General features: G+C 37.5%; 1 protein-coding gene across 1 annotated transcript in view; it reads left to right on the top strand.

Annotated features, from left to right (window-relative positions):
* The first annotated feature begins 2,797 nt into the window (after positions 1-2,797).
* LOC145287854 (mediator of RNA polymerase II transcription subunit 4-like) overlaps positions 2,798-26,384 on the top strand; it is a 41,329-nt gene continuing 17,742 nt past the window's right edge. The window contains exons 1-3 of the mRNA XM_080135734.1: positions 2,798-2,946; positions 11,132-11,253; positions 23,479-23,594. Coding sequence (XP_079991860.1) covers positions 2,882-2,946; positions 11,132-11,253; positions 23,479-23,594 — 303 coding nt within the window. The 5' untranslated portion in view covers positions 2,798-2,881. The remainder of the gene's footprint in view (positions 2,947-11,131; positions 11,254-23,478; positions 23,595-26,384) is intronic.

Below are 26,384 nucleotides of genomic sequence, written 5' to 3'. Positions count from 1 at the left end.
AAAAATAACCACATTATAGTTAAATATGTAGAGATCTATAAAGAATCCGAACTGGAATCAGAATCGGTAATTGTATCAAATCAGGAATTTAGCACAGAATTGGTAATTGTATTGGAATCAGGAAATATATCCATAATAATATATCAGGAATCGTCCCATAACAGGAAGATACTTGATAAAGATTAGGAAAAAACTTAAGCCCAGAATGAATCTTTGATGCACACCAGTACTAATTTTGGCACTTCAGTACTGATAACACACTTCACAGGGCTTGGACCAATCCCTAAACTCCTCTCTTGTGGTGCAATAGAAACCTAACTCTTTGTCGCCATCTATACACATGGACTCATGCCATTACTAACAATATCCTTTCGTACACTCTTACCAACAAAGATAATCAATAAAGTTGTTTCAGATGTTAGAATGAGACTTTGCCATACAATTGTACATTTCTGGTGACCCCAACATGATACAAACATACAACAATCTTAAATGAGCATACACCATCACTTATTCTACATTTTGGTGATCCAAAACATGAAACCTTTGATAGTTTTGTCACTTATCTTCGTTTTTCTTAACCCCTTTCAAATATTTAGTACCATTGAGACTTCATAATCACTGTGACATTTTTTTCCTTTTATAAAAAGTACAAAAAACAAACAACCATATTTTAACCAGAGAAAACATTTTCAGAAGAATCGATCATGGCTACTGTTAAAACCTAACTTCAATGCACGTACTTGAACTTTTTCTCCTCCAACAGGACTGCCTAACTTTTGGTCTCCTACATTTTTACTAATGAAGGTAATCAGTCAAGTTGTTATGAATGTTAGAATGAGACTTTCTTGTTCTATTCTACAGGGTTGTTGTGCAGATATCCATCCCTTAAGCCTTGTTTAGTAGGAAGGAAAATAGGTTACTGTAGTTTGGTTATAAGGACAGACTTCTTCATTACAATTTAAATCAGTTTTATCCATACATCCATAACCAAAATAGGTGTGGACTGAAAAGCATTATGTATATAAAATATGTTGAGTTGGTAGATGCATGGGCACTTCCAACATAAGTTGAGTCTAACATATTAATCAAGTCATGGCTAGGAGGCGAGAGATGAACATGTCACCTTTTCACTTATACATTTAAACACTTGTTGCAGAGGAGCGAAAAGCATGAAGGTACCGATCAATCGTACAACTAATAAAGACGCAAAGCAAGGAAAGTGATGGCAATAGTAAAGAAAGGCTAACAAACACAGACGTTCGGTTTAAAATGATCGGTTATCGTGTTTTATTGTTTACCAAAAAAGGGTAAAATGTACGTCTGCAGGAGTAAGCTGGAGTTGCTAGAAGCTACAGGAGTGAGTTGGAGAGCTGCTATAGTCACTGCAGGAGTAAGCTGGAGTTGCAGGAATGAGCTGAAGTCACTGAAAATGAGCTGCGGTTGAAGCAGATTCTGGAACTGGCGTGACAGGCTGTGAGGGGGAGTCCCAGGAAGAAGGCAGCAGTAGAGAGTGGAGTGTGTGTCACATTCTGCCACCCCTGGTTTCCACTGCGACTGAGAATGCTAACTTGATGAGAGTCAAGTCGAGATGGGAATGTTCCTAGCTCCGGAGCTTAAATGGAGATTTGCTATGAAAGTTGCCAACTTTATGAGGAGCTGTTCATGCTACAGGCTTCACACCAATGATGGTGCCACTAAACAACAAATGACTAATCAATTTCACGCCATAGTCGTCTTTAAATCAACAAATATCGTTATAAACCTAGTTTATACTGTAGATGAAGAAGGGGTGTGAATTATTGAAAGAAAGGGTTGTAGCAACAGCAGCAGGAACGCTTTGTAATTTACTAGTTTGAATCTGTCTTTGATTTATAAGTTCAGTGCTGATTGGTGCTAGCAGTCAACTTCCTTTCTGGCTTGTCCATCTCTCAGGCAAGTTAAATATGTGACAGAGTTTATGAAAAGTTAAATGCACAGCAACTCTCTCTTTTCCTTTCCGGCTCTCACTTCATAGGGGTTGGACCAAAACTAAACTCCTCTCAGTTAAAAGTGTCTTTGATGTTTATCAACTGTATTTATTTAAATCTAGGTTCGAAATAAGTCCTTTGGTTTTACTTAGTTTATGAAAGGTGAAGTTTTTGTGTTTTTCTCTTTGTTGTTTGAAAACGGTCCTTGCTATTTTTTAGCACGCATGGTCATGGCGTTTATCCGGGAGTGTCAAGTTTCAACCGTTGGTGTGTTTTTATTTACAAGCATAAGAGTCTAATCAACCACAACACACTGACTGCTAAAAACATTCAGCAGGAATTCCCTCCACATAAAAGTGTTCTAATTGAATTATGTATTAATCACTCCGCGAGTGAGGATAAATTAGCACAAAAGAAAATAGATCGTACGTAATCATATAATTGCTACAATACCATTAATTGTTTCCTCATCTTTCAGCTGACAATCGTTCCATCTGATTAACCCTTAACCTCAAGTGACACTAGGCCTTGATATATGGTACTCTCTAATATATTATTTATTTATTTTACTAAAACGTTATTTAAGTAAAAAACAAAACAAAGCAAAAAACATAAAACAAAACAAAAAGAAACAAACTTGTTTAATCTGTAATAACGAAACCGTAGCAAAACACATTTCACTCAAAACAATTTGCGTGACTGAAATAAAAAAGAAAAGGATTAACCTGCATTAGCATAAACTTAAAAACTACCTAAGTCTAGAATGATTTCCCGTCTTCGAATCGAGAACAGGATAGATACTAGATTCTGATCCTCCTCGGTTAAGGCGAGAGAAGTGAAAGGTTATATTAATTGGCCGGTATTTTATTAAAAACGGGACATTTATCACCTTACACCGGGCGGTCAGAAAGATGGCGGCTATTAGTACCAAACAAAAGCTTTTAACGCTCATTGATGATATTGAAATCGTTTCTAAGTAAGTATGAGTTAAAATTTCAAATTTGAACAACATGACAGACCGTATATACTATTTAGTTTTGTTTACTTAGAATGTAAGTTTATTATTTCTAACGATCCACATGGAATTTTAAATTAGCCTCACTGAACTCGCGTGTTATTTTTCTGCATGTGTTGTCATTTTTTCAATATTGTTATTTTAAAAAATATATCATTGTTTTCATTTGTATTTTATTTACATTGTTAAAATATAATGCACTTACTGATATCCGCGCTATTTTTTAAAATCGTATTTCCAAGTTTAATTAAAATTTTATGATATGTTTTTTTATTTATTTATTTTTTTTATTCAATTGTGTGGGTAAAGTTAAGTACAGAATAAGTACAAAACACCCTCCCTTCCCCATGTTAAGAATGGCTTTTTAAATAATAACGTTATTATTTCAGCACGGATCAATAAGTGCATGGGTACCAATATAAGTAATTAGAGAGAAATCTTGGTACTTATGCAATTATGCACTGCTGAAATAATAACGTTATTATTTAGAAAGCCATTCTTAACAGCGAAGGATGTTTTGCAATTATTCTGTACTTTCACCTAAGAATAAAAAATATCGTAAAACTTGAATTTAACTTAAAAATACCAATTTAAAAATTTAGCACAGTAACATAAGTGCATAAGCAATGAAATCTTTATTTTGGTTTTGGTAAAATAGGATCTCAAATCAAAACCCGCTTTGAAATTTAATGGAGTTCGAGATAACAACCCTGTGCCGAAATAACTAGATACACTGTATTTTTGTAATATGGTTGATTCCTATTTTAGTCACTTAAATTATTTAGAGTGAAATGGGTTTCAGCAACTTGTTTTTACTCCAGTCATATCGTGAAGGTACAAAATACTTAACAAAGCCCCCTTCCTCGTTCTTCCATGTTAAAACTGGGTTAAGAGTCGCGCTTCTTTGTTTACAAAGCCATTCAGTGGAAGTGATGTCAGACAAATTTCAAAGTACGGATGACCAACACTACATAATGTAGTTTTTTTTCTTCCTTTTAAATCAAATATAAAAATAGGTTTATTTAAACAGTCTTTATTTGAACTCTTATGATAAGATCATAACCTTTGAAAATAAATGTTTATGAACTGGATTTTTTTAATGAAACATCAGAGGTGTTGGTAATTTAAAAAAAAATTTTTTTTTTTTTTGCCAATAAGGAAGCATTGGCACAAGGGGGAGGGGGGTGACCTTAGCAAGGAAAAAAAAAAGTCTTTCACCTAACAACGGCAACCGAAGGAGGAAAGAAAATAAGAAGAGAATACCATACCTTAATTTTTGCAACAGATTGCCGATGTTGCGACCTCGTGTAAAAAAAAAAAAAAAAAAAAAACCCAAAAAAACCCTGTACCAAGGTCCGGTAGTTTCGGGGAATAATAGTAATTGTAGATCCGAAAGGATCTTGATAGGAAAATGCAAAAAATAACGCTTGAGCTGTCAAAGGGAAGAAGAAGAGAAAAAGCAAAAAAACGTGTGCACCAGGCCCCTTTTATGTCAGACAAGCGCCATGTGACACTGATTACAAATAAAATTAATCGTTAGCAAGGCACTCACTTCCTAGTCTCAAGCATCTCCATCAGAAGCTGCAGGAAGGTGAGTACCGTAACCTTTTCTGACACTCTCCCATCTCAAAAAAAAAATAAAATAAAATAAAGAATAAAAAAAATTATTAATCATCATGATCAGGCTTGAGAGGGTTGACTCCTTAGTCGTCTCTCTGGTTCAGGCAATCCTGACAATACCAACCTTCCTCGATTGGTGGAGATTGACATATACCCACACAATAAAAATGATACCAGTTATCGCACTGATCACAACAGACCATGGCACTACCATCATCTAGGCAGATCCAAACGCGACATATACGCGCGGAGATTGACATATACCTACACAATAAAATTAATACCAGTTATCGCACTGATCACAACAGACCATGGCACTACCATCATCTGGGCAGATCCAAACGCAACAACTATCTTCTGCTGGAAAATCATCAGGATGAAAGGACGAATGGCCATCAGAATCGACAGTCATCTTGATTTTGTAGTAGCGAACTAGGACACTCAACAGGATCCTCAATCGACAATTCCAAAGGATGGAGGTGGTTCAGAGAATGGAGCTGCAAGGATCCATCTCCTCGCTTGATTTGAGCAGATCTAACCAATCCATCATAAGATGTGTGGCTCTACCCAAGGCCCGAAATGGTCTAGTTTTATTGGGTATCTTAACTATTACAATCTCTCCAATCTTGACTCCAGATGCAGTTTCCTTCAGTTGCTTTTGGGCATGTTCCCTTACGCTCAATAAATAGTCTTCGTACCAGATCCTTTTAAACGTTTTCACCGCTTCGTCTCTTGTAGTCAAGAGTCCAATAGCTGTCTTCTGGAAGGAGGTTCGACTTGGTAGATGCTCCAATTGTTCAGTCTCAGTATTATCCTTGGGTTGACGATTGGGTGCATTCGGAGTTATGATCTCCAAGCTTGGATCTGCTGAGCTCCTATAGGTCAATGGTTGATCATTGACAGCATTCTGAACATCAGAGAGGATGGTCAACAGATTGAAATAAGAGTAGCTGGCACGGCCAATCAATTTATGCAGACAAGATTTTATGGTCTTAATTAATCGTTCCCAAACGCTTCCATACCAGGGTGAGTGTAGAGGTATCTTAATGTGCTGAATTACACAAGCACTCAAACTTTCCTTAAATTCACTGAATGAGAATACATTGTGAAGTATATCACATCTTGTAACAAAGGACTTGGCATTGTCACTGTATATGTGTGATGGTATGCCATAAATGTTAGTAAATCGGATAAACACCATCAAAAATGAGTGGATCGTCATGTCTTCAATCAGTTCCAAATGTACTGCCCTCACCTCCAAACAAGTGAACACAAGGATATACATTTTCATCCTTTCTCCACCATTCAGGACCCGCAGATGACCTGTATAATCTACTCTGGTATGTAGGAAGGGTTTTATCATATTAACCTGATGCTTGGGTAACTCTGTCACCCTTGGATAGGTGAAGGGGATGGTATTAAATTTCCGGCACAGGGCACATCCAGATGAGACCTTTTTTACAGCTTGTCTGCCTTGAGGTATCCAATAGCTGAACAGACTCACCTTATTCAGGGTTGTGGAAACGCCAAGGTGTTTGCAACGCTTGTGGCAGTCCAATATGATAAGGCTGGTCAACCGGTGGTCCTTAGCTATTAGGATGGGATTGATAACTTCATATTCATATACTGACACCTTACCAATTCTTCCTCCCGAACGAATCACTCCATCCTTATCCAAAAACAGATCCAATCTGCCCACCCTCTCAGGTACTGCTTTTCCAGAAGGTCTTCTCAAGTACTCCAATTCTTCAAAGAAAGCCTGCTGTTGCATTACTCTTATTAGGTGGAGGTGAGCTGCTGTAATAGGATCTGCTTCTTCGTTCCTAAACACACAGGCTGTAATGTTCACAAGTTTAGACAACTTTGAATACCTTTCAAATGGGACAATAGGCTCATCCAGACCACTCGTCGTGGTGTAATATACCGAAGACACAATCCTCCTATTTGCAGGGCTTAAGCATTTCAAGGCATTCTCAGGCCAAGCAGTTGGTTCTTTTTTATCCAAGATGGTCCAGAAGTCCAAAATTCTATGTTGCTCTTCAATTTGGCGGTAGACAATCTTCTGGTTATGAGATCAGCAGGATTCTGTCTTGAGGGCACGTATTTGTAGTGAATAGAGATTTTAAATTCGGATGTTAATTCAGCTTCTAGTTGAGAAATGTCTCTTAATCGGTTTTTGGCAAAAATATTTTTATTGTTAGTTTGAAATGCAGTCTCTGAAGCACCAGGAGCGTAGTGTGGCATCAGTCAGCTCAAGGCCCTGGAAGCCTTCTTGGAATTGTATGCATGTTCTTGGGGGTGGTGTCGTTTCCAGCTCCAGCGTTCTTGGGAGTGGCAGAATCTCTAGCTGGGTTAGAAGCATGAGGGGTAGTTGGAAGGATCTCAGAAAGGCTCAATGGCACGTCATAAAAATCTTTATTGCTGGACTTACGTATGGGACTATCCGTTGGATTACTAGCATGGACTTCTGGCAGGGTGGCAGGAGAGTCCTCTGACACCCCTGGTATGGTGCTGACAGAGGCGTTTTCCGGCAGCCTGGTGACTGGTAGGAAGGACTCTATCACATCTTCATTAGTTGTAGTTCTGAAAGGCTTGAATTTCCGAAGGTGTTGTCGGTTTCTGAGCGTAAGTCTCCCAGAGCCATCTATCTTGACCACATATTGGTGAAATTGTCTCACCTCCACAACGGTGCCTATTCGTTCCCAGTGTTTAGGGTGATTTCCAGTTAGGTTTTGAATATACACCCGATTCCCCACGCTTAGAGGGGGCAAAGATCTTGTATGCTCGCTCCACTTTCCATGCTCAAGGGAATGACGTTTTGCTAGTGCCTTCTCCCTGTTTACAAGCGTTTCAGACCATGTGGGGTGGGGGCAGTACCGACCCATTGGAATCGGGATGGGATCTCTAATGGGTCGTCCGAAAACTATAAGAGCAGGAGATGCCTTCGTCTCTGGGTCGATGGAGTTGCGGTATATTAGCATCGCCCGTTGAAACTTGTCCACATTGATGGACCCGCCTGCTGAGGTGTTATCCATCAGCATTCGTTTGACAGTTTTGACTGCAATTTCTGCTCTGCAGTTGGCGTAAGGGTTAGCAACAGAGGTAAGGCGATGGTAGACTCCCCATGATCGGAGGAAATCCTGAGTTTTCCCAGCAGTGAACTGGGGTCCCCCGTCAGATGTCAGCTCCTCAGGCACTCCGAAAGTCACAAAGACTTTTCTTAGGCGCTTGATGAGGCCATCTGCGCCGTTCTCTGCTTGGAATACCATCGGCCAGTTGGAGTATCGGTCGATCACCACAACATAATCATGGTTGTTCACACAAGTAGTCGCTGGCGATCTTGTGAAACGGGTACTCCGGGGGTGCAGCGTTAAAAGGTGGTTGCATAGCATTAGACTTTGCAATCCGATGGCAGTGGGTGCAATTGTCCTTGACACGTTAGATGTCGATGCTGATATTGGGCCAGTAAACCGAGTCAGCCACGCGGGCACACATGAAGCTGATTCCCTGGTGGGCCGCATGCAGCGCTTCTAATATCTCTTGGCGTAATGTTGCCGGCAAGGATCACGCCATCAACGGTGCAAAGGCTACTGGAGATGTGGTGGTACGGCCGGAGTGCGGTCCTTAGCTGTCGGCAGTCCAAAGGAAATCCGTCATGAATCAGTCGGTGTAATTCCTGTAGGTCTGCGTCCGAAGATGTAGCTTCCCGCACCATGTCCCAGGAAACCACATTAGTGACTGCATAAAGAGTGTTAGACATGGATGTGTGTATCCCATCATCCTCTCCAATATCTGCGGTGTCATCTGTGCTAGAAGCATCATCTGCGTGGCCGGCGGCGGCGTCGGGTCCCAGGTTCTTCTTTCCAGAGATGTGGATGACTTCAAAGTTATAGGAGAGAGTCTTTTCCTTTAGATTCAACAGACGGCGATTGTCTATCTCCGTCAAGGAGCGGTCATTGAGTATCCCAACCAGCGGCTTGTGGTTGGTAGCCACAGTCAAGTCACGGCATCCGAGGATGTAATACCGTGTTTGGTGCAAGGCGTAGACAACAGCGAGGGCTTCTCCTTCAATTGGTGCATACCTGGATTCTGCCACGTGGGTGAAGCGGCTACCCACCAGGCAGAGCTTCCAGCCCTCCTTGCAGCACACAGGCGTCCTGGTGGCGCAGTCACAGTACTTCTGCATCATGAAGTACCCGATGCCAGTGACCGACCGATCGGTTAACAGACAGGTTGGGTGGGATGGCTGGAACAACCTCACTCCTTCCTTTATTTCCTCTATGATCTTGAGCTTGGATTCAGTGAATATCTCATTCAATTCCTCTGTCCACTGAAATTTGGTGGATGGTTTCAGGAGATGCCGGAAAGGCTGCATGCACTTGGTCATGGAGAATGCATATGCTCCTTGATTGACCAATCCAAACCAAGCCTGTGCGCCAGTGATGTCCTTTGGGGTAGGGAAATTCCGAATTGATTCCCAGAACTTGTCAGATGGGGTGACATTAGTGGGCTTGATCTGGAGGCCCGCAAAGACAACAGTCTCTTCGGTGAACTGGAACTTTTTGGGGTTGAGGGTAATCCCATTTCTGGTGCAGAGGTCCAACCACTCGCACGCCTGAAAGAATGATGCCTCAACTGAGTCAGCCCACATGCACGTGTCATCCACACACTTAACCTTGTTTTTGAAGTTGGCGATAATAGCATCAAATCGCTGGTTGTAGGCGTCGCCACTAGCGAGGAAGCCCTGTGGTGCCACCTTGTAACGATAGCGACCCCATGGGGTTATGAAGGTTGTAATGTGGTGATCTTCCTCTCGGATGGGAACAGAATGGTAACCATTCTAAGCGTCCGTGACAGTCTTCCGTGTGTGCTGGAGGACACGATCTGCCAGATGGAATGGATTCTCCACATGGTGAGTCTGCCTCACGTCCCATCGATTCTGTGGCTGCAGATCCACTGTTCTTCTAGGGGAGCCGTCAGCTTTTGCGGTCACCACCATGCGGGAACACAAAATAATGGATCTCTTACGTCGACTTTGTACCAGCATCTCTGCACTCTAGAGTGTAGAGTGAACAGCATAGATGAGTAGCACACCTTTCCCTAGTCGACGAGGAATAGGAGAAGAGACTGACGATCCTGATGTAGTCTGAGTGCGTCCTCCAAGTTCCACTAAAGAATGCTGTTCACTCTACACTCTGAAACAATAGAGAAGAGGGTTGGTTAGCTTATGTTCTAGGTGATGAGAGGAGACATTTACATTAGCTAGTTACGAGCAGTGTAGGTTGAAGGCGCTTATTATAGGGTCGAAGATTGTATTAATGAATTCGATATAACTCAAAGAAAAATGAATTTCTCGAAATACTAATATTATCATTGAATTGTTTATTTAATATTTTCACACAAAAATGTTATAATTGTGAAAAATATTTCTACTTTATTTTTTAAATTACAGGTTTTGCATAATTTTTATATGTAAGATTTTAATATACAAAAAAAAAAAATTAAGTTCCAGAAATGAAAAGCGACACAGAATATAAATTTTTTTTTTTTGTGTTTGTAATTTTTGTAATTTTTATATAAATATATAAAGCAATTTTGTTTTTTTCATTTTCCACACATATGCATATATTACTAACATGTTGCCTGGCATAGCTCAGCAATAAAAAATAAAATAAATTATACTTGACAGTCAATGTTATGTCTGGGAATGGGATTCTTCACCTGTAGTCTTTGGCCTTTAATTTTATGTCATAGTAAATAATCTTCTAATAAATAAATGCATGTTTATTTCATTTTTAGTGTCAAGAAAATTTTTCAAAGAATCATTTTTGGAATCTAAAATGCAGCTCAATTTTTTTCCTATATCGATTCTGATACTCCAAAATGTTCCGATTAATCATCCAAACACTAGTTTATATATTATCCCTTATCTTCAGTAAGTCAAAAGGAGTTGACCTGAAGAGATAAAGAGGAGAAAGAAAGGTGAAACAACAAATATGATACCATTTCAGTTCACTTTCCCGTCACTTCAATAATGGAAAAAGATGTTCAACTTTTTTTTTCTTTTTTTTTTTAAATCTAGGTTAAGGAACATGTTTAAATGTTTCATTTTTTTGTTTTTTGTTTTAATTTAAAAAAAAAAAAGTTGTTTTAGCAATGGAAGTCTCAGAAAAATTTATTTTAATCATAAATAAAAAAGTTATATAACATCAAGTTTTCTAAATTTTCAAATTAAACTTAAGAACTAATGTTTTCAAAGGTATGACCAAGTTTCTCTGTTAAAAAAAAAAAATTTTTGATTTAAATTTTAAACCTTGTGGCTACAGATTATTTCTTTTTAAAAATTTATTCAAATATTTTGTTCAATAAATAATAGCAAATAGTTAATAAAATTTCCTTTTTCAAACCGAATATGGAAATATTAGGCAGTTTCATGGCATGTCCTACTGCACACATTTCTTTGAATGATTGCTAATACAATGGCAAGAAAATGTTTTGATTTTTTTTCCTTTCTTATTATTTTCAGAGAACTTTTCGATGTTATGAGTACACCCAAAAACCAGCAAAAACAAGATGCGCCAGACCCCGGACTTCTCATGGAGTTACTTGTTCAAAAAGACAAAGAAATCAAGGAATCTTTAAAACTTGGTGTGTGTTTCATCATTGAACTGTGTATTGTATTTGTTGTTTTGGTTTTACAACATACTTTTGGTTTGTTTTCTTTTTGAAAAAGAGAGGTCTACTCTCCAAATTATTCAAGACATGATGCCATTATACCACCCTGATTATATTTAAGCCATTCCATATTTACTGATTCATATGTGAAAGATATTTTGAAAAATAAATAGAATACGAAGATTTGTAATTTAAATTTAGCCTTCGGTTGCCTGTTTTTGTATACACCTCACATTACCATCCTAGTATCCTACATTGCTATTACTCTTTTTAAATACTCACATATCATTTATTTAGTTTTAGTTTATTTAGCATTTTTATAAGTCTCTGTTCCGTCTGTCACACTTAAGTGTGAAATTACATTCTTGTTATTAAATTGCAGAATCAGTGGTTGCATCTCGTTTTAGATTCAACCAAGCATATGTATAAGTAGCTATCACACACCAAACAGTTTAGTGTGTGAAAATGGGTAAAAATAATGAAGTTCTTGATTTAAATGGTTATAATTTGGTGGCTAATTGAGTTACCAAATTTGGTACCATTATCCATGTTTTGTATCGATCAATTGTGTTCATTAAAAGAGCAAGTAAAACAAATGGTATCTACTTAATCGTCATGCTGCAGTAATGAACATATCCTGCTTCCCGGTTGAATACAACATGGTAGCCTTCAAATCCAATGTAAACAAGTTCTTGTTGAGTCTTCCCCATAAATAATCAAATTCTACTCAAATCATACCATTAATGATTACTACACTACCACCATACATTTATTAACTCTTATCCTCGAGTGGCCTTCGGGCCTTGATAAATAATGACTCCCAAGTAAAAAAACCCCAAAAAACTCAGACATTCCAATGAATAGATCTTTTTAAGATTCTTATTGTCTCTGTAAGTGCAATTGTTTGTATTTCTCTTGCACTTGGTTCAACGGGTATATTTTCGTGGTCGTTTTTGAAAATTGGGTTCTTTTTCATGACTCCGGTTGCTCCTGGAATGATAGAGATCTTCCTAAGATTCCAATTTCTTTTCATGTCATACATAAGACCTTGGTGTTTCGTTATCTTTTCACCCTTAGCTCTGTTTAACCCAGCATCATTGGGGGAGGGACACTAACTTCTAAGGTTGCTAAATGGTGAGGGTAGTTCAGTGGTTAACGCCTAATGACATGGGTGTCCCAAGTTTGAATCCAGTTCGTTCGACAAAAAATAATTTTCACTTCAAGATGTTGGCAACCTTCATGTGGTCCCTCCCGTAAGTACCCGATACCTTTTGTAGAAAGAATTCTGACAAGAAAAATATCAGGGAAAACAATGCCAACAATAGAATATCTGGATTCATATGATATGATGATGATGATGACTAAGGATGCTTTTTTTTGTTGGGTTTCTTTATCAATAGCTTTGCTTAAAAACTCCATTTTGTAAATATGTAGCTCAAGACCAACATGTTTAACTGCGGCGCAGTTGATAGAGACGTTGAATCTCTGCGGTTCCAGATGGACATTGTCTTAAGATAGCGGTTTCAATCCTACCCAAAGCCGGCCAGAGGTTTACTTGGCCAAAACGTGGTGAGACAACAACAACTATGGATGGCAGTGATTGCTGAGAATGCAGTTAGGAGATTCGAAGTTCCTATCCGTCGCGGTTACCACCTGACGAAGGCCAGAGGAATAGTTGACCGAAACATTGTGAAAAACAACAACCAATAAAGATGAGAACACCAACTGATAAAGATGAGAATAATAGTCCGAAATAAAAATAAATTAATATATATAATGCTCATCTCAAAAATGAATTCCAATTAAGGAATAATATATAAAACTTATTAAAGCTTTTTATGTTATTAGTAAAATGAGTGATTCGGCTAACTGTTGATTAAAAAGATAGCTTGTTTTATTTTATATATAAACTAAAGATGATCCTCTCCCCGCCATATTAGTGATAATATTGTGTCAGAGTATATTTGCTGATGGTACAACACTCTATAACATGCATGAGAAATGAACGGATGTACACAAATCTAAGACACTGGCTGAATCCTTAGATAATTACCTCCACACCGGTAATGGGGATGTAAATTTAATGCTAGTAAGATTAAACTGCTCTCCTGTAACAATGACAAGATGCGTTACCAACCACCGACATCCATGACAAATAACACCCTACCTGAGAATTCTTCCTTCAAATTCCTCAACTTAACATTCATGGGCAATATGAACTAGAACAAATATATTGAGGACATTGGAAAGGCTGCTGCAAAAAAGGTGGGTTCCCTTTATCGTCCTAAAAGACCGCTCACATATGAAAGTGTCCTGTACCTCTACAAGGCCACTATTCGCCCATGCATGGAGTATTGTTGCCACATCTGGGCTGGTGCATCTACCACTTGTCTCTCCCTCTTGGATAGGGTTCAAAAAAAGAGTCTTCAATCTAATATATCCCACTTTCCCATCACTGCAGTTTTGCATCTCTGTGCCTGTTTTACAAATATTTTAATGGAATATAAATTTGTTGCGTTTGTACTCTCTCAACGTACATATCCTCGACAAACCTGTTTAGCAACAAAATCACACCCCTCCACTGTTGAGGTCCCTAAATGCCAGAAAGCTTTCTACTCTAAAAGCTTCTTCTCTTGAACCAATATGTCTTGTTAGAGGGTGAACCTGAGTTCAAAAAAAAAAAAAAAAAAAAAAAATTATTAAAGATGATAGATATAAATCGATTATATCGAGACTGTTCATGCGTTTTAGGGCAGTTAATCATTTTTTTTTTTTGTCTATGAAATAAATCCCTTAAGTCTTTCCCTTTTTAGATGAGATCTTTTTTTTCTCCTTAGAGGATTGTATGTTTTTAAGAGTCTTCGTGTGTGTGTGTATGTGTGTGTGATTGTCACTCAGACTTCAGGTTAGTGATTAGCTTAAGGCCAATTATGTGTGAACCCTGAAAACAACAGTAAACAAAAAAATTCAATTATTTTACAATTCAGAGTGAAGGATTATTTTTTGCATATATTTAATGTAAAATCCACCATGTCTGAGCCATTCGAGCGTTTTAGGGCAGTCAATCAATTATTTTTTTTCTATGGGAGATAAATCATGTGCGGTTTTCTTGAAGGAGGAAGGACCTGTTTTTTTTTTATTTATTTATTTATTTTTTTGACGATTGTGTGATGCTTAAGAGAGTTTTTGTTACTAACCTTAAGTTCGAGTGGCAAGCTCCACCTAATAAAAAGGTAGGGTTAAAAAAAAGCAGTATTTTTTTTACAAATGTTTGTTTGATACTCATGATATTGATGTCTTAAAAATAAGATAACAAAAAAAGAAATAGACCAGTTTATTTCGTATCCTTCCCAAAAACTGAAAGTAATTTTTCTCATGATTTCCAGATTTCATGACAACATTTCTTTAGCGGAATGGTAATGTACTTTTAAATGAAGGGGCTGTAAAAAAATATCTTATGCAAAATGGCTATTTCGTAGTGTTAACAGGTTTATTACTAATTTGCTAAAAACTCTTTAAATATATCCCCATTCCAGCATATTTCTCGAGACATTTCATTGTTGCATTACTTCCGGTGTTTTCTAGACAATGTTAGCTGATTTGGTGTCCCTGGTAAAACATCTTCCAACAGATATTTAAACTGAAGGAATTTATCACATTTATATATATGTTCAGAAAGTGTGAGAGAATATATATATAATGATTTTCCACAGCTGAACCAATGTCAAAGCCTACAAGAGCCAAGAAAGCCAGCAAACCATAAGTCTGATACCATAGTTTCGCCCTCATTTGGGCTCATCAGTTAGACATATCCACGCTCAGGAGTTGAAATCCGAACCTCTTGCGTGCTACTCCACCAACTGAGCAAACACGTCACACACAAGAAAGTCTATTAACTTACACAGATCAAGTAACCCGCGGCACAGATCCGACAGTGGAAAGAACCTGCCTCATATTGAACAAGGGACAAGGTATAAAACCAGCTTTAACCCAAGCCGATGAGTAGCTGATCAGCTCAAATGAGGGCAAAACTTGAGTCTTGGACTTCCGGTTTATTGGCTTTTATACTTTTAAAACCAAAATATTTTATGACTTGTAATTAAACTATATATTAATGTCGAATCAAGTACATGATTTTGCAGCCTCAATCAATCAGGTTATTTTATTATGTAATAGAGCTGATATCTATTCAATGTAGCCGCTTTCAGCCACAATCACCGCCTCGACACATATTAGGAACTCGGAGCAGGCCTTTTTCACACAAACTGGAAGGAGCTTGGCGAATACTCGGTAGATGGCGGTCGTCAGGCATGCTCTGCTTTTGTGCGAAGTCATGTTTGTGATATTTTCGATGTATGACCAAACAAAGTTGCTTAATACGTTCAGGTCAACATAGGAGGTGGTCAGTAAGAGAAGAGTACACTCCTTCTAAAACCAAGCCTGGATCTCTTTGGACTAGCGGTATCATTTATTATTATTTATTATTCTGTCGGAAGATGTTTCGTTGGGGATGCCAAATCAGCTATCACCGTCTAGAAAACAATGGAAGTAATGGAACAATGAAACGTCTTGAAAAATATGCTGGAATGTCAAGATATCATCTAACACATGTGTAAGGATATTCAGTTCCAAACGAAATGGTGATATTTTGAGAACTTAAAGTGTTTTTGTCTTAGAAATATTATAACCTTAACGCCCTCTCTTGTTCGAGGGCTGGGCCGCATCCGTCGCTAACCTGGTTCACGGGAGCATACTTGGCCGGGCTACATTCTTACTTGTCTAGTGGTGGGCCCCTCAAGAGTGATCAGACTTTCACTGCTCACTGGAAAATATCTCTCTGCTGCTCAGGGTATGCGAAATGTGCATGACCCTAAGTCCGTGTGGCAACATTGTCGATTTCGGCCGTCACTCTGACTTCGTGCTGGATCCAGTCTATCTCTTTCACCATCTGGCAGGGCATACCTGAAATAAACTGCATCTTCATTCAGGCCGGCAATCGAGAAACAAAGAAAAACTCTGGTTCATTTTCGTAAAAACCAAACAAAATAATTATTCATAAATCATTTTACACTTGTTTAAAGTCGAGTTCTTTGATCCGAGCTTCATGATGCAGGTTGTATAACTTAAGTTCCTCTAATTAATTTCCCAGCTAAGAGCAAGAAGAGCTTTTCAACTTAGCTCTTATGAGGGTTTCGCCCTCCCCCCTCCAAGCGGGGCGAGAGCGATGTGGACGTCTCGATGCCAGCCAGTAAAAAGACCCTAACTCTAAAAAGCCAATCGTTTTTATAAAACTGGCTTCTTCTCCCCTCTGTCATATTGAAGATTACCTTTCTTTTTTTTTTTCCTGTGAACCTCTTTTTTTCTCTATCCCCTTATTTTATTCTTTTCATTTTCTATTTTCTTGTGACCCTCTTCTTCCTCTTTCATGTCCATATCTCTCCCTAGGTTCAATTTATTTATTTATCTGTCTAACTAACTTATCACTGGCTTGATGGCCTGGTAGTTAAATACATCAGGTGGACCCAAATGACAACATTTCCCAGACACCAAAGCAGACCTTTTGAACCCCTGGTGCTACCAGATCAGGCTGCCCTGTGGCTTCCTGAGACAAAATGCACCTACATTGACGTTTTTTTGTTTTCTGATCTTTTTTGTAAAACTTAATTATGTTCTGCAAAACCAAAAACAAAAACAACAGCCTATTCCCCCCCCCTTTATATTTTATTTTTTCCTTACTGGATATGACCTTAAACTACATCCGATGGTGAGGTCCAGCTTACGGGCTTGGGGAGTGTGGAGCCACCTCTTAATTGCCATTGCTCCCAGGTCCACCCTGACCCGGAGTGGTAGTACCTGTTAGGGTCCCAACTATGGGTTAAATAGAAACAGATTTTAAAAAGGAAAAGAAACAACAAAAAAAAGAAAGAAAAAGAAGACAAATATATTCTATTAAATTATCTATTTATTTATTTATTTTTTTGCCCTGTCGGTAGGGCATGAGAACAAACCGACTGTCCCCCTGCAGAGGGTAAAAATCCCTCAATGGGGCAACCAGTTAGCCGTGGGTTGCTACCCGTAAAGTCTTAGGACGTGATCCTGGTGATTGAGCGAACCTAAACCAGGATACATAGAAGTTTAGGCACCGCAACACATTACTTTGGCCCTTACTTCAATTAGACGGGCGGTCGGAGAGGCCCGATCCGACCAATCGGCCAGTCACGCCAAGCCCCACCATATATTGCCCATTCCAAAAACCCACTACTAATACAACACATCCTCCCTCTCCCACAAATAACCCTACTCCCTAATATATGATGGAAAGCGGTGGCTGAGGGTCAATCGATTAGGTGTGAATATCGATGACGAGGCTGTAAACCCCTCAGGATTGCTACAGATCCCATAGCAATATCAAGAGAGAACAGATAATCATTATGATACCACCAAAGTCGGTTATATCATCATTGTATCCCTGTAGAGGCTGGGCGAATGGGTTTCCCCCCAGGCTCTTCCCAAATAGGACTCCGAGGTGGGTGGGGAACAAAGATGACGAAAAAAGAAAACAAAATATATGGCTTATTCCTCCCAAAAACCACCCAACCACCCAAAGAGAACCCACTCTGATGTCTCTGACATCAGTAGCTCTGACGAAGAGACGATAAAACCAAGGAACTCAACATTCGTAGTAATAGAATCAATGGAGGAAACTCCTTTGAGCAAACTATCACCTTTTAAAATTGAAAAAAATCTTAAAACTCTAAAACCAAAGTCTATTAAAAAACAATTTAACGGCAGCCTACTAATAGAAACCCATAACGAAGAACAAACTAAAGAAATATTGAAACTAAAATTATTTGAAAACATCAAAGTCAAATGCTACAGACATCCAACCCTAAATACCTGCAAAGGAGTAGTGAAAAGCCACGAACTTGCACTTTGTCCCTTGGAGGAAATCCGGACAAACTTACAGAAACAGAATGTGTTAGATGTTCGCAGAGTTCAAATTAAAAAAAACGGTGAGAAAATCGATACCAATACATATATACTAACTTTCGATTCCCTCACCATACCCAAAGAAGTGAAAGTCGGATATATGAAAATAAATGTAGAAATTTATATTCCAAACCCCCTCCAATGCTTCAAGTGCCAGAAGTTTGGACACCATCAAGATCGGTGCACACAATTACCAGTGTGTGGAAGATGTGGAGAAAGTGGCCCACACATTGACTGCAGAAAAGATTTCAAGTGTGCCAACTGCCTGGGAAACCATGGCGCTGGCTCTAGATATTGCGAAATATGGAAAAGAGAAAAAGAAGTGACCAAACTAAAACATATAAAGAATATATCCTACCCAGAGGCCAGGAAAATCATCGAAACTAAAACATATGCAGATGCAACAAAAAAAACTAATCCAATCAACAATCAAAATGGTCATATACATGTAACGGATACAACTGACAAGAAAATTGATGTCCTAAGCAAACTAATAAAGGAAATGAAAGAACTATTAGAAGAAATGAGGAAAATGAATAGTGCAATGTCTGCAACCAACCCAAGGATAATATTAAGTAAAGACACTACTGAACCACAAAAAGAAACAAAACCACAAACCATTTCTACAAAAACAACCGAACAACCATCAAACACATCACAAGCCAGAAAAGAATCAAAAATCCCCCCAGACAAAAAAAAAAAACAAACAAAAACAGGAAAAGAAAGATCCCGATCTATATCTCGAACAGGGACTCCGACAGAAAATAGATTTGAGGGATTGGAGACGATGGAAGTTGAACACAATTCCAAATGATGAACAAAATATTACAATGGAATATCAGAGGGATAAAAGCAAATCAAAATGAACTCACATTATTAATAACAAATATGAGCCCAGCACTTGTCTGTCTACAGGAGACCTTTCTGAAAGAAAATAATACCATCAACATAAAACACTACACATCTTACAACTACATAAATAAAGATACGGACAGAGCTTCTGGAGGCACATCAATACTTGTTAAGAATGAAGCCCCTCAAAGACAAATAAATATAAACACAAACTTGCAAGCAATTGCAGTTTCAGTGACTCTACATAGAACTATAACACTTTGCTCAATATACATCTCTCCAAAAGATACAATCAACGAAACTGAGATAACTCAATTAATAAAACAACTCCCTAAACCCTTTTTTCTACTAGGAGATCTCAACAGTCACAATGTAATATGGGGAAGTAAAGAAACAAATAAAAGAGGAAAAGAAATAGAAAACATAATAAATAAAAATAATCTATGCCTCCTTAATAATCAAAACTACACCTATATGTACCCAGCAACAGGTACTTTCACCGCCATTGACCTTACCTTATGTGATCCTTCCATATATATGGACTATGACTGGAAAGTACACAATGACACCTGTGGGAGTGATCATTTCCCAATCATCCTGGAAAGTCTAAGCACTAGCACTGAACAAAAAACACCCAAATGGAACCTACATAAAGCGGATTGGGAAGACTTCCAGGAACAGTGCAAAAACCAATTAATTATCGAAAAGAATGATGAAGATGACCATTTGAACTACTTCATTAAAACACTCACAAACATAGCAAATAATACCATACCGAAAACAACCAAAACCAACAATCACAACAAACCTTGGTTCACAAAAGAATGCAGAAAAGCCATCAGAGCTCGACGAGCTGCCTTGAGAAAATTCGAAAAGTATCCAACAAGCGAAAATCTGGATTTCTTCAAAAACAACAGAGCAAAAGCCAGACGAATCATAAAGGAATCCAAAAGAACAACCTGGAGAAATTATATATCCAAAATTAATGTGAATACCAAGGCGAAAACAGTTTGGAACATGATGAGGAAAATAGAAGGAAAGTGTAGTAGTACACCAATATCCCACATCTCTAAAGGCAACAAAATATACACCGATCAAAAAGACATTTCCAATAACCTGGCAGATAATTTATCAAAAATTTCATCATGTGACAGACAAACAGAGAAATTCAAAAAGATTAGAGAAAAGGAAGAGAAAAAGAAAATTCTATTTAAATCACAAAATACTGAAAAATACAACCAACCTCTTACCTTGCCTGAATTAAAAGAATCGCTAACCAAATCCCATGACACAGCTACAGGGCCCGATGAAATTCCATATGAAATCCTCAAAAAACTTCCAGAAGCCTCAATGAAATACCTACTTGAAATTTTCAATATTATATGGTCCAGTGGAAACGTACCCGAGACCTGGAAAGAGGCCACAATAATACCAATCCCCAAATCTGAAAACTCAAACATCCAATCCCAATCAAGTAACGTCTCAGATCCATTGAATTTCAGGCCAATAGCTCTAACAAGCTGCATTTGTAAGACCATGGAAAGGATTATAAACAAAAGACTAATCTGGTTCCTGGAAACAGAGAATCTTATTACAGAATTTCAAACAGGATTCAGGAAAAACCGAAGTTCAATAGACCACATAGTCAGACTTGAAACCTTCATCAGAGAAGCCTTTGTAAGGAAAGAACATTTAACAGCAGTGTTTTTTGACATGGAAAAAGCCTACGATACTGTGTGGAAGTACGGTGTTACAAGGGATCTGAAGGCGCTTGGACTAAAAGGCAGAATGCCAATTTTTATTGAAAATTTTTTAAAAAATAGACGGTTCAGAATAAAGGTTGGCACAGCTCTCTCGGACTTGAAAGAACAAGAGAATGGAGTACCTCAAGGGAGTATACTGTCAGTGACCCTGTTCAGTATCCAAATTAACAACATTGTAAAAAACCTTAACCCTGGGGTAGATTGCTCCCTATATGTGGATGACTTCCTAATATGCTGTAGATCTAGATATATATCTATAATAGAAAGGAAGCTTCAATTGTGCTTAAACAAAGTAATGAGATGGACGGAAGAGAATGGATTTAGATTCTCCAAAAGAAAAACGAAATGCATGCATTTCTGCAAACTAAAGAACATGCATAATGATCCTGTCCTAACCATGGAAGGAATGCCCATACCAGTTACTGACCAGTACAAATTCTTAGGGATTTTATTTGACAAAAAGTTAACATTCATCCCACACATAAACTATCTGAAAAAAAAATGTAACAAAGCTGTAAATCTTTTGAGAGTGGTAGCACATACCGATTGGGGTGCAGACAGGGAAACACTCCTTAAACTTTACAGAGCACTAGTCCGCTCAAAGCTAGACTACGGTTGTTTCATATATGGATCAACCCGAACATCATATATAAAAAGCCTAGACCCTATTCACCATACTGGCCTAAGATTGGCCCTAGGAGCATACAGAACTTCCCCCGTGAACAGTCTATACACGGAAGCACACGAACCCCCACTAGATCTAAGGCGAGAAAAGTTAACCCTTCAATACTTACTGAAACTGAAGTCTTGCCCAAACAACCCTGCATACCAATGCACCTTCTATCCTAAATATGAAGAACTCTTTAACATGAGAAGAAAAACTATCAAAACGTTCGGGCTCCGAATGAAGGAAAGCATTGAAGAATCGAAAATTCCAATCTCCAGCATTCACAACTTCATACTGCCTAAAACACCCCCATGGACCATGAAACAAGTTGAAATAAAACTCAACCTAAACAAAAAGTCCAAATCTACCACAAACCCTATTGAATACCACGACGAACTTCAACATTTAAAATTACAATATTCAGACTACACCTTTATCTATACAGACGGGTCTAAAAGCAACAATCACACTGGATGTGCAGCAACGTACCATAAAACCACAATGAAGAGAAATCTTCAAAATGAAGCATCTATATTCACTGCAGAGACTATAGCTATCGATCTAGCACTCAACATAATTTCAGAGGAAACCACCAAAAACTTCATCATTCTCACAGATTCTCTATCAGTCCTATTATCTATACAAAATCAAAAACAAGAAAATCCACTAACAACAAAATTAATAGAAAAAATCAATATCCTTTCAACTACTAAAAACATTATTCTTGTCTGGATCCCCAGCCATGTGGGGATCAAAGGCAATGACAGGGCAGATACAGCTGCAAAAAGATCTTCTCACCTTCCAACTGATAATTTTAAGATTCCACATACTGATCTTAGACCCCAGATAAAAGCATACATACAGGAAAAATGGCAACTGCGGTGGAGTCAGCAAGAGGGCAACAAATTATACTCAATCAAACCTGAACTTAAGGAACGATGTCCGGACATCAAGAGATCACGCCGAGAAGATGTGATACTGACTCGGCTGCGCATAGGGCACACCAACTTTACTCATTCTTATATACTAAATGGAGAATCGGCGCCAGAGTGCATCCCATGCCAGGAGACACTCACAGTAAAACATATCCTAGTTGGGTGTGATGACCTTGCCCCAACTAGAAAATTATATTATACAGAAAGCAATATGGAAGACCTTTTTGAAAAGGTCAACTCAGCAAATATTCTAGCATACCTAAGGAAAGTAAATTTATATAAGAAAATTTAAGGAAATTTAAAGTCATCCAAATATACACATCCATGTATAAATACAACATTTAATTTCTTAGTTCAATTTTATAAAAAAAGGGAGGAAAGGCTGAAAAAGTCATTCCCCCCCTCCCAATAAAAAAAGTTAAAAAAAAAAAAAAAGGACTCCGGCATTAAATGACCACATAGGTTGATATGCCGTAAAACCAATCAATCAATCAATCAATCAACCTTTTGAACCCAAGTCAGTGTACCTGTCTCACTCAATTAGTAGTTAAAATTCATTTTTACCAAATCCAACTAGAAAAACAATCTCTTGTTCCAACGAATCCTATTATCAGATTTTATATTTTCTTTTCATTGAAAAAGATACTATTTCTTCTCTGGTGGACAGAAATCTCATAAACATCTGTTTTTCCTTAACCAAGTGTCAGCATGCCCCCCCCCCCCCCCAACCATACCTCATCCTCTCCCATTTTGATCTAGCTCAACAGGATACCCGGCATCCCGTTACATCATGACTATTTTAGTAGAACTACCTTGAAATCTTTGATCATGCAAAGTGTTTTAAGATCGATGGGTGTCACTACTATTTGCATCTCTGTTGTTTGAATCTGATGAAGGCAGTAGAGGAAATCAGCCAAGATATAATAAAAAACATCAAAACAAATTCATAACTCTTTTTTTTTTTTTCTTGTTTTCTTTGTTGAATCTCTAGCGGAAGAACAAATTGAAATTCAGAAGATCACAGATGACCTTAAGCTGGAAGTTGACAAACGAGACACTGACATAAAGAATTTCCAGAAGAATTTGAAAGAGGCAGAAACAATTCTGGTAAGTTACAAAAAGATTGCTAAAAATAAGGCAGGCTTCTTAAACTAAGTTAGTCATTGATTTATTAAATTTTTATTATTTTTAGTTGTGAAAAAGAAAAAAAATCTTATCAATTTTATTTCAAAATCCATTCTTGCCTAATTTTACCAGAATTTTTCTATTCACAATATCTGCTAAAAAACAGTTTTTTTGCCATTCACTAACAAGATCACCCGGCATTGCTTGGAATCATATAAGACAATGAGAAAACTTTTGAACATACCTGTTATTCTTAGGATAGAAGAATTTTTGATGTCTATGTATCATTTGCCATCTTGAGCAAAAGAATATTTTACCTACCCCAGGACGGGTATTACACAACATGTATGAAATAATTGTACCTTCCCTAGGATAGGAAATTTAGAGCACGTCTATGGAAAAAATTTCCTTATTTAAAATAATTTACATAATTTTCTGTTGTGCTAACTTTTCTGTATGTTATAGGTAAGAGTTTGTTTGTTTTTACATCAGAGTTCTATAATGAAGAAGCACCTTATTTCTTATATAAATGTCATACTACTACCTTATTTTCTGGGTAGGATACTGTACAAACACCTTTTTTCTAATTAAAAAATGAAAGAACTCGATACTTTTAAGTAATTTTCTGTTGTGCTAAATTTTTTGTGCGTCTAGAGTAAGAATTTGTTTGTTTTTTCATGTTGGTTCTATAGTGAAGAAGCACCTTATTTCTCATTTAAAAGTTGTACTACTCGGGATTTTCAGTTTTAATAATTTTTATGCACGTCTCAGGTAGGATTTTCTTTGTTTTCCATATGCTCAGGTAGGATTTTCTTTGTTTTCCATCTGCACAAGTACCTTATTTCTTAGGTAGGATAATGTAAAAGTACCTTATTTCATATATATAGATGAAACCACTCAATGATTTTACATAATATTCTGTTGTGCTAACTTTTCCGTATGTCTTAGTTCAGAGTTTTTTTTTTTTACATTAGAGTGCTATAGTGAAGATGCACCTTATTTCTAATTTCAATGTCATTACATGATTTTCGGTTTTGATTACTTTTATATACAGCGCGAGTAAGATTTCCTTTGTTTTTCATATGGGTACTATACTGCACAAGTACCTTATTTCCTGGGTAGGATACTGTACAAACACCTTTTTTCTAATTTAAAAATGAAAGAGCTCGATACTTTTATGCAATTTTCTGTTCTGCACAAACCACAATGAAGAGAAATCTTCAAAATGAAGCATCTATATTCACTGCAGAGACTATAGCTATCGATCTAGCACTCAACATAATTTCAGAGGAAACCACCAAAAACTTCATCATTCTCACAGATTCTCTATCAGTCCTATTATCTATACAAAATCAAAAACAAGAAAATCCACTAACAACAAAATTAATAGAAAAAATCAATATCCTTTCAACTACTAAAAACATTATTCTTGTCTGGATCCCCAGTCATGTGGGGATCAAAGGTAATGACAGGGCAGATACAGCTGCAAAAAGATCTTCTCACCTTCCAACTGACAATTTTAAGATTCCACATACTGATCTTAGACCCCAGATCAAAGCATACATACAGGAAAAATGGCAACTGCGGTAGAGTCAGCAAGAGGGCAGCAAATTATACTCAATCAAACCTAAACTTAAGGAACGATGTCCGGACATCAAGAGATCACGCCGAGAAGATGTGATACTGACTTGGCTGCGCATAGGACACACCAACTTTACTCATTCTTATATACTAAATGGAGAATCGGCGCCAGAGTGCATCCCATGCCAGGAGACACTCACAGTAAAACATATCCTAGTTGGGTGTGATGACCTCGCCCCAACTAGAAAACTATATTATACAGAAAGCAATATGGAGGACCTTTTTGAAAAGGTCAACTCAACAAATATTCTAGCATACCTAAAGAAAGTAAATTTATATAAGAAAATTTAAGGAAATTTAAAGTCACCCAAATATACACATCCATGTATAAATACAACATTTAATTTCTTAGTTCGATTTTATAAAAAAAAGGGAGGAAAGGCTGAAAAAGTCCCCCCCCCCCCATAAAAAATAGTTTAAAAAAAAAAAAGGACTCGGCATTAAATGACCACATAGGTTGATATGCCGTAAAACCAATCAATCAATCAACTTGACAGATAGATAAGAAATTTATAAAATTAAACATACATACATGTTCTATTTATAAAGATTAAAAACATGTATACATCTGTTGATGATCTTGCTTAATTGGCCTGCGGAAACTGATACAAATGTTGGCAAGTTAAAATGAACATTTTGCATTTCAACTTACTGACTTCTGTACATGTTATTCATCCATCCAAACAAAGATTTTACTCGTAAATCATGTTTGGTGTATGATTACTATTTCCTTTTAATTTCAGTGTTATGTGACCAGTAGTTTAAGGGCTTATCGGTTAAACATTTTCACACACGCAAATACATCTAATTTTCTATTTATAAAGATTAAAAACTTATATACATCTGTTGATGATCTTGCTTAATTGGCATCTAATGACAGGATCAAATTTGATGTAAATCTGAAATATTTCAATTTTCAAATGTTACCATAAAATCCTTTAAAATACTTGAAAGAAACATCCTCTCTTTACCTAAATAGCTACATAAAACTAAATATAGCCCACATTACCTATCCTTATGCCTAGCAGTTGTGTTGTAAAAATTCATAACAATTGGTTTATTGGTCTCGGAGTGACTCGTATACAAATATTGTAGCTTCCTTCAATCTTGATAGACTGGATACCCACTGTA

The sequence above is a fragment of the Euprymna scolopes genome, chromosome 11 (assembly GCF_053919585.1).
Source record: "Euprymna scolopes isolate OS-2025 chromosome 11, ASM5391958v1, whole genome shotgun sequence".
Taxonomy (NCBI): Eukaryota; Metazoa; Mollusca; class Cephalopoda; order Sepiida; family Sepiolidae; genus Euprymna; species Euprymna scolopes.
This window is presented reverse-complemented; position numbering and strand designations above follow the sequence as displayed.